The 10,342-nt window shown below is 33.5% G+C and overlaps 1 protein-coding gene across 1 annotated transcript in view; it reads left to right on the top strand.

Annotated features, from left to right (window-relative positions):
- The window catches only part of LOC106473138 (protein kinase C, brain isozyme-like), a gene marked incomplete at its 3' end in the record, with an annotated part of 52,552 nt that overhangs the window by 26,203 nt on the left and 16,007 nt on the right, over window positions 1–10,342 (top strand). Inside the window, exon 4 of the mRNA XM_013933819.2 lies at window positions 9,941–10,052. Within this exon, the coding sequence (XP_013789273.2) occupies window positions 9,941–10,052 (112 nt within the window). The remainder of the gene's footprint in view (window positions 1–9,940; window positions 10,053–10,342) is intronic.

Raw genomic sequence — 10,342 nt, forward strand, 5'->3', positions numbered from 1 at the left:
AATATTTCGCTACATTCTTGGTTGGTTTTAATTCTCATAAATAATGTTATTGTATGACGTGCATAAAATTGTGTGCAATTTGACAGTTGCCTGTTGAATTCCTTTGTCAAATGACTGAATGTTGTACGAGAGTCTTGCATTGTCGTTTAGAAAATACTAAGTGTTATTCTTCTAGCTACTGCAAGCAGTAAATGGTATTCTATTTCTTGATGCGATGTTTGTATTTACGTTTTATCTGCAGCTTATTTTTCATATTTATTTTTGTACCGTGTTCCTTGTTTGCTAACACTATGCGTCTTCGTAAAGCATCATATTTATTTTTGTACCGTGTTCCTTGTTTGCTAACACTATGCGTCTTCGTAAAGCATCGTATTCTAGTTTTAAAGCTATATTTAAAAACAGAGCTTAACTTCCGAATGACCATCAGTTAAAAACCAAATTGTCAAAAAAAATCTACCTTTAACCTTTTAAGAATTCTTAAAGAAATTTCAGTAAAACATAAAATTAAACCAAAGGAAACATGATGGGAATTATTTAAATATTGTTATTACCAACGTTTTAAGATTATGTATACTTATATAATCAAGCTATAACTAATTTTCTCGGAAAGTGATATGAAATAACACACAGTTTTGTTCTCTATGTTCGAGTTTTTAGGCATCTACACATATATAATGTGTGATACGTTTGAAAAATGTAACTCTGTAATTATAGATAACTGTTGTATAATATACTTTTCAGTCCATTTTGCGGGATAAGTTAGTAGTTCTGTATATTTCTACAGTGTGTGTGTGTGTGTATACTGCAGTATATGTTAAGGGCATTAGGTACTGGTTTCTATTTCCTGGCTTGCACGTAGGAGGAATCGTTAATGAAAAACCACATTTTATAATAAAGAATCCTTTAAGGCAAAAATTTACATGCTTGTTACTTTTAATGTACGTAATAAACTACTAATAGGAGATGAGCTTTAAGCACGTGCACTTTCTTTAATACCACTTTAGAACTCTAGCTTTGTTGATCGATATAAGATCGTAAAGGATTTGAGCAGTGCGACACCTAGTGCTAATAATTTGTACATTGATAATCAGATATATGTGTGACTTTTTCAAACGCGTCTTATTACAGCTTATATAGATAATAATAGCCCGATATCAAGATTTAAAAGTGATCTATATTCCATAACCTTGACTCAAAATTTGCATTCTGCGTATTTTTCCCGCTAATTTTTTTTATGCGCTTGTACAGTAGGGTTATACTGTAGGCTGTTTCCAGAAATACTGGAAATACTGAAAAACCATTTTGTGTCATTTGATTGGATGATCGGGAAAACGGCTTTCGATGTTTGAAAGAAGTAAAGTAACTTTTATTGTCGCCATTAGTAGAGATCGTACGCCCATAACTGTCACAGTGCCATTTGTGCTAATGTAACACGTACAAAACTCTATTACGTCTGGAGGATTTGGGAGTTTCCACTAGAGGTTTTGTACGAAACACAACATATCAGGACTTGGAAGGAAAAATATTAGAAGTATAAATTCAACATATGAATCCGTGAGCCACATGCACAATAATTGCTAAATTAGAGCGTTGTGGTTCTGTTTAGTCAAAACTGGTCCCATTTGGTAAAAGTAGTAGCTACAAAAAGGAAATGAATTTCCAACCAAAAATCAAATAAGCCTAATTTTTTGAACCTAATAATCAAATAAGCCTAATTTTTTAAACCTAATAATCAAATAAGCTTATTTTTTTTAACCTAATAAACAAATAAGCCTAATTTTTTTTAACCTAATAAACAAATAAGCCTAATTTTTGGTATCTAATAATCAAATAAGTCTAATTTTTTGAACCTAATAATCAAATAAGCCTACTTTTTTGTACCTAATAATTTACCCTGTTCAATACAGCTAGCTGAAGATGGAATATGTACATTCCGAAACGTTCAAAATTAAATTTTTGTTACTGTATACACACACACGTGTCAAATGTTCGTTGTTGCTGACGTCGTTCTACAGTTCGTCGTTAAGCCTAATTTATGATAATCATTGAAACACTGAACTTGCATGTACGCTGGTAACTGGCAATTTCGCAGAACAAACGTTTAATCCAGAAAATAGAATTCCATAACTAAAACTTTTATATCGTTGTAATTCGTTTTCTCAGAGCTCAATTATTTATTTACAGTTAGGCTTAAAATTACACAAATTATTCTGTAGTTGCGTTTGTGTCCTTAACAGCTAAATTCACGCTTTTAAAAGCATTTCGTAAGTAAAGAAAAGAAGTTGCTTGCCTAACACTAAATTCGATTGTGAAAACGTTATTCTAGAATTATATTAGACGCTTCAAAGCACGAGCTTTCTTTCTGAAACTAAAATTTAAGTGATTAGGTTTAACACCTCACTCTTAAGTACTCCCACACTACCTCGGTAACTCTTCTATTACACTTTCCTACAACGTAACATTTTCCCATCTTGAGTGTCATAATATAAAAAGGAAACCTAAGTAATCATTCCGGCGAGTAAATAGGTAAGTTAAAAAGTCGATTATTTGAACATTATGAATAATACTATACGTCATCACTACGTAAGTTGCTTCATTCAATTATTGCCCTTAAGTTAAGAGTACGTGGTAAAAGTAGTAGCTACAAAAAGGAAATGAATTTCCAACCAAAAATCAAATAAGCCTAATTGTTGAACCTAATAATCAAATAAGCCTACTTTTTGTACCTAATAATCAAATACGCCTAATTTTTTGTACCTAATAATTAAATAAGCCTAATTTTTTGAACCTAATAATCAAATAAGCCTAATTTTTGTACCTAATAATCAAATAAACCTAATTTTTTGTACCTAATAATTAAATAAGCCTAATTTTTTGAACCTAATAATCAAATAAGCCTACTTTTTTGAACCTAATAATCAAATAAGCCTACTTTTTTGAACCTAATAATCAAATAAGCTAATGGCTACATTTAACAAAAATAAGACTACGTCAAGTAAATAATGTTTAGTTTACTAAGCTGAATTACACAACTCCTATTTAGCTTTGGCTTTTACATTAAATCAGTTATCTTGTGACTTTTTGGTAAACCGGAAAACATGACGGTTCTATGATGACTTCATCTTTGCTACAACGGAAACATATCATAAATTATCCTCAGACCAATATACTCTAAAATTTATATCATCGTTATAAACTTGTTAATTCCAACAACTTTACCAACAGTCTAACTATTATAGAACTTACTAATTCCAACAAACAGTCTAACCTTGTAACGGATTTATTATTAGATATTTATTTTAATATCAACGTTTGTTTAGATTAAGTTTATATTTAGAAACATGCGTAGCTGATAGTGTTAAATCTATATTGCGAAACTCCAGCCTATTCTCTAAATTTGTAAAAGATTCCCGAGTGTAAGAATCAACAATATATGTATGTACGTAAACGCTTATTGTAGCGTTGTATTGCTACGTAATCTGAATTTTCTAGAAACTCTCCACTCACCTATAAATATAACGAACGCGACGCGCCAAAAAAAGAGAGTATCTATTATTAGTTTGCTATAGTCAGTATGCTATGAACTTCGGAAGCTATAACTGTGATTGTTATAACGCTTATCAATCGGAATACTTCAGATATTTGACCAGGAGCATTTACAAAGTTCAAACATTACAAATCATTTAACTTTAGTGGATTCTCATCGGACATTAGTATTTTTACGAAAACATTATGTAACGTCACGGTGGAAAACTCGGCGTGTGTGGCTGGTGGATAACGAAGGACAAACCTAGCTAGTTTCCCGTTAAGCGAATCGTACCTACATTAACTCGTTCATCATGAACCATCGATAAGATATCAAGGAAGTACCAGACGAGAAAGAAGACTTTATATTGCTTGTAAGTTTGTAATTTTTTTTCTATAAATCATTGTCTGTAATAACTGTTATTGTAAATTGTATTGTTGCTTGTATATTAAAACATATTTGTATAAAACAAAGACAACTGTGTGTATCAGTCTTGTTGGCAAATATCATAAATTGGAGATATGTCGTCATATATGTAACTACTGAATTTAAATGATCATTTAGCTCGGTTTGAGACCATTCGAAATTGTAATATGTAACAACCTTTTTTGCTAATCTCAACAGAGTTGTTAAAGTGTATCATCCTGTGTGAGTTTTTGAACTAAGATTAAAAACACGAAGTAGTTTCAAGTAAAATTCAACAATTACTAAAAACCTCTCAAGAGATAAAAAAAATTACTAATATTATCCACATTATATATCTAAGCTACGAGACTGCGTCAAAATCAGGAGGTTTCAGTATTTCTACATATAGAGACCCCGGATTTATAAAGTTTCTGAACACTTCCGTAGGTAGAAATCGCGGATTTTTATAGACTCAGAGAGGTGCTGAACACTTCCGTAGGTAGAAATCGCGGATTTTTATAGACTCAGACGGGTTCTGAATACTTCCGTAGGTAGAAATCACGGATTTTTATAGACTCAGACGGGTTCTGAATACTTCCGTAGGTAGAAATCGCGGATTTTTATAGACTCAGACAGGTTCTGAACACTTCCGTAGGTAGAAATCGCAGATTTTTATAGACTCAGACGTGTTCTGAATACTTCCGTAGGTAGAAATCACGGATTTTTATAGACTCAGACAGGTTCCGAACACTTCCGTAGGTAGAAATCGCAGATTTTTCTAGACTCAAACAGGTTCTGAATACTTCCGTAGGTAGAAATCGCGGATTTTTATAGACTCAGACAAGTTCTGAATACTTCCACGGATAGATAACACAGGCCTGCGTGAGTTTTACTGTCTTGAAATTGTTACTTATTCTACAGTAATTCCTGTACGATGAATGCGAAAATGATATCCATTTTCCTCCATCACGTACAGATTTTTCACAAAACGTAATAACGCAGTAAATAAAAGAAAGACCACAACACGTAGTTTTGAGACTAAAAGACGTAGATTTCACACACACACACACAAATCAGGATGAATGAGGATGCATATTCGTTTGACATCAATGTTCTTCCATTTTCTTCAGTTTGTCTGTATTTTTGTTAACAAACATGATCATAAAAAATGTTCATTGTGGTAAACGAAATAATAATTTGATGTAAGTAAAAAGTTTTTTTTTTCTTCCCGATTTATAAAACAATCCTTACGTGATAGACAAAAAAATGAATATTATTTTTCGAAATCTGCGTAGCTGAATTATGGAAAAACCCGTTATTAAAACAGAAAAAAAACAACACTTTTATGAAGTTTAAATTCACAGGCGTGTGTAATCATTTACATGGGACCATTTCAACTTAATTTCTCTAGTCACATCTGTAAATACCATCATGTGCAGAATGAAATTGAGATTTTTTTCCCCCCTTCAATCTAGAGAAACGTTTTATATAGAGAGAGATGAGACGTGTGTTATTATGTTGTTGAAAGCACTCGGTATTCTGTCGTGTATTCATGTAAGTTAACCATTTGTTATAATGAAAAGCTGCACGAAAGGTAAACCATGGTACGTGACCCGTTTCCTTCGTTCTCTTTCTCTTTTTTTTTTTTCTCATTTACTCTGATTTTTCCATGAAACGAGAACATTAATATAAAGATCAGTAGTAGTGAAAGCATACCATACGTACAATAGAATGGAGACGAACATGCGAACAAATAGCTATAGACAAGTAGATAGGTTTTTACAATCTTACTGAAAAATTAAATGTATAATTATCTGAATTCAATGAGAGTATTGGTAATTTCAACCTGAACGTCACCATATTTGACACATTAGTTTAAGGGCCAGGTCAGAAACCCCCCATGGTTCAGGCATGGTCACTTCTAATTTAGAAATGCTGACCAGATGGAGGGCAAATACTTATCAGCGTCCTTCGGAATTAACTGTCAAAATTATAATGTGGCTATTCTTCACCGAATATCGAGATTAACTGTCAGAATTATAATGTTCCCGATATTCGGTTAATAATAGCCCCCGATATTCGGTTAAGAATAGCCACATTATAATTCTGACAGTTAATCCCGATATTCGGTTAATAATAGCCACATTATAATTCTGACAGTTAAATTAACTGTCAGAATTATAATACCCCATAAATAAAAGCATGGAGCATGTTCAAAGGCATACCACCACTCTAATCTTGGAACTTCCGATCCTCAACCCAACATGCCAACCACTAGGCAACATTCATCCTTTTGTCAACCACTAGGCAACATTCACCCTTTCTCAACAAAGAGAAAATCGTGTTTGACGACAAATGTTTTGACTATCACTTTATTCATTTCAAATACGTCATCTAGGTTACTGACGTCTAACGTGTTTAAGGACACTTGTACATCACTGAAGTTCCAGGTTTAGAAGCTAACTTAGCTTGACATTTCAGTTTTTTGAACATTCGCCCTTTTTTGTGTCCTCAATTTTGCGTTTTTATTGTCCTTCTGGTTTTAAAGTTAGCATTAAAAAAAAACAATCCTTTCATTCTACAAAGTTTTGTTAGTTTTCTCTTTTTTAATTTGTTATTTTTTGATTCTTCTTATATCCTTCCTCTTTAGGATTAGAATTTTATATTTACTGTCTTGTAATATATTCTAACTCTATTTATCAATCTTTAACGTAGTACGTTTCTCTCATTTATATTGTTTTCTGCCTGTCTTCTTTTTTCTATTTGTATGTTTTTTCCACTCCAAAGAAAACTACTCACATTTTTTGCCATATACATTGTCCACTATTTTGTTTTATTTCTCATATTTTTTTTTGTATTTGCTTTTTATCTCTGTCTCTTATTGCTCTTTGAGTCGATAAAAGTAAGTTTTACAACGTTAACAAAAGGGAAAAGGCGTCATGATGTCGAATTCTTGGAAAACTTTTGGTTAAAAAATATGTAAATTTTCTTATTTCTGTTATAGTCTGAGTAGGGTAGATGTGGGTCTGCGTGCATGGTATCTGGAACCTGTATATGTGTATTTTCTGTTTAATGTCGCTGTTCTCTTGTCTGTACATCCGTATGTTCTGTTTAAATCGCTGTTCTCTTGTCTATACACCCGTATGTTCTGTTTAAATCGCTCTTCTCTTGTCTGTACATCCGTATGTTCTGTTTAAATCGCTGTTCTCTTGTCTATACACCCGTATGTTCTGTTTAAATCGCTGTTCTCTTGTCTGTACATTCGTATTTTCTGTTTAATGTCGCTGTTCTCTTGTCTGTACATCCGTATGTTCTGTTTAAATCGCTGTTCTCTTGCTTCTACATCTGTATGTTCTGTTTAAATCGCTGTTTTCTTGTATATACATCAGTATTTTTGTTTAATGTCGCTATTCTCTTGTCTGTACATCCGTATGTTCTGTTTAAATCGCTCTTTCTCTTGTCTGTACATCCGTATGTTCTGTTTAAATCGCTGTTTTCTTGTCTATACGTCAGTATTTTTGTTTAATGTCGCTATTCTCTTGTCTGTACATCCGTATGTTCTGTTTAAATTGCTCTTTCTCTTGTCTGTACATCTGTATGTTCTGTTTAAATCGCTGTTCTCTTGCTTGTACATCCGTATGTTCTGTTTAAATCGCTGTTTTCTTGTATATACATCAGTATTTTTGGTAATTAACCTCTATACTAGTTATGGATAACACACTAGTAATTAACCTCTATACTAGTTATGGATAACACACTAGTAATTAACCTCTATACTAGTTATGGATAACAGATGTACAGACAAGAGAACAGCGATTTAAACAGAACATACGGATGTACAGACAAGATAACAGCGATTTAAACAGAACACACGGATGTACAAGCAAGAGAACAGCGATTTAAACAGAACATACGGATGTACAGACAAGAGAACAGCGATTTAAACAGAACATACGGATGTACAGACAAGAGAACTTAGTAATTAACCTCTATACTAGTTATGGATAACACACTAGTGATTAACCTCTATACTAGTTATGGATAACACACTACCCTCATCTAATGGAACCTGAGCTGTCTAAAATAACCAAAGTCGTCTACAATCAAGAAATGGAAACGGTCTCGAAATCTGTTGTAAAACACAATTAATGTATGTCAGCATTAAAATGGTCCTGGGGACCCGTGTGTATCTGACAACAGTGAGAAAAGCACAAGACAACAGCTAGTTCAGCCGTGTCTATCTACGGTACAAATAATGTCAGTTGATTGGTCCATCAGATTTCAAACTTCGCTCGTTGGAGATCTCTTCTCCCCCAGTAGCCTCTCATCTGAGATATGAGGGTTGAGTTTTTTTAAGATCTTTCAATTATCCTTACGTAATGACTCCCACTAAAATGAAAGTGTTTATTTCTTGGACGGGTGGAGGGGTTGTCAAACTGTGTAACTTGAACCGAAGTTAGTATCTCCAATCAGGTGAGACCTAGCGATGGGTTTAGTGATAGTTTGAAAAAATCATCAGACAAATTGTGAAAGGGAACTTGAGATAATTTCGATTTTTTTTTTTATATGAATAAATAAACACTTCTTAAAGACAAAAAAAAAACGTATTTATTTTTGTATTTAACAACACTTGACCCCCATTCTTATACACCCATTCTTCTCTAAATAACTCTTTTTCACCACCACCCCTTCCGCCCCGAATAAAAAAATCCTAAAGACGCCACTGCTTCAAGTTATAATCTTTCAAGTAAATACATTAACTATTTGAGGTGCATGGTTCCTGAGAACCTTTAATAAACACGCGTGTTACATAAAGGGGCTAGCTTACTTCTGTTACAGTTGGATAGTTTTTTTGACGTTCTGGAATGACAATCATTGTCGTAATTAAAATGTACTTTTAATTGCAAGCATTCAGTACAAGTTAGATAACTTACAAGCGTGACTAAAATAACGATATTTGGCGTTTCAATATTTCGTGTTTCGAGAGCATAAAAAAAACAAACTAATTTAGACACTATGCCAGCCAGAAGCGAAATGGAAAAATAGCGAACCAACTTTTGTTGCTGACCAGAATTACAAGAAACTCTAACTTTGCTGTTTAAAGTTCAGGTGCAACAAGAATTACGGGAAGCATCATAAAATTCCAACCTTTCTATCCCAAGAGAAATTGGGGTTTCGTATCAGATGGCCTAAATGATTCAATAAAACTCTCAGTCACGACATCAAAAGGAAACGTAATAACCCTTTCCGGTTGTCATAGCAACACCGGAGCTAGATAGCAAGTAGAAGCAACATGTGATGTGTGCGTGTATAAAGTAAAATGTTTCATATTGTTATTAAACTCTTTTCATTTTCTCAGAATTTGTCTCGATGTCGATCTTACGAATACACCTAGACGTGAAACAGTATTTAGGATTATAATGTATTTATTACTTTTATCTCTTATGACCTTAAAATATATTATGCTTAATCCCTTTAAATAGCAGTTAGACACCTATCTTGAACCTTAATTTCTTTTGGGGGCTAATCCCCCTTTTATCCCGCCAGTGCGCAACTTATTGATGGTTTAGGTGATCCGATTACCCAGCTACTTTGGTCATCGCGCTTTCTAAGACAGCTACGAGCTTTGTTTTTACTGTCTCTAACATGTACTATTTATTTTATTAATACCTTTCAATTCGTACGTGAACAGGCTGGTTCAAGCCTTACTTAGCTATTTATAATGTGCGCTGTTTATTCGATTAATATCTCCGTATTCATGCGTTTAGTTTCATTCGTCGTGATCAGTAACAAAGAACCGTGAATAAAGAAGAGAAAAAAAAAGGTCTTAAGAAAACAAGTCTTTTCTAAGTGTACAGATATCATGGACGCAGCTTATTGATATATACATTTTTTTTACTTCATATTATATATATATTGTGATATTCATTTATTTATTGTAGAAATAAACAAATGATGTAAGAATATGTTTGAAGTTAAACTGATGTTTGTCTGTCTCTCACTACACAGGACGTTCGGACAAAACACAAGTTTCTAGTACACACCTACACAAGTCCCACCTTTTGTGATCACTGTGGCTCCCTCCTGTATGGAATCATCCATCAGGGTTTGAAATGTAAAGGTAAGTTCGTAATATAACTTTAATTACAGCTAACCTTCAAATTATCGACTTTTTCTGTACCTTTCAATACCGGTGGAGTCCACATACTGCATCGTATTTGGTAACTTTTGTTTGTTTGTTTTGAATTTCGCGCAAAGCTACTACACGAGGGATATCTGCGCTAGACGTCCCTAATTTAGCAGTGTCAGACTAGAGGGAAGGTAGCTAGTAATCACCACCAACCGTCAAGTCTTGGGCTACTCTTTTACCAACGAATAGTGGGATTGACCGTCAAGTTATAACGCCCCCAC

The sequence above is a fragment of the Limulus polyphemus genome, unplaced genomic scaffold (genome assembly GCF_000517525.1).
Source record: "Limulus polyphemus unplaced genomic scaffold, Limulus_polyphemus-2.1.2 Scaffold5917, whole genome shotgun sequence".
NCBI classification, from domain to species: Eukaryota; Metazoa; Arthropoda; class Merostomata; order Xiphosura; family Limulidae; genus Limulus; species Limulus polyphemus.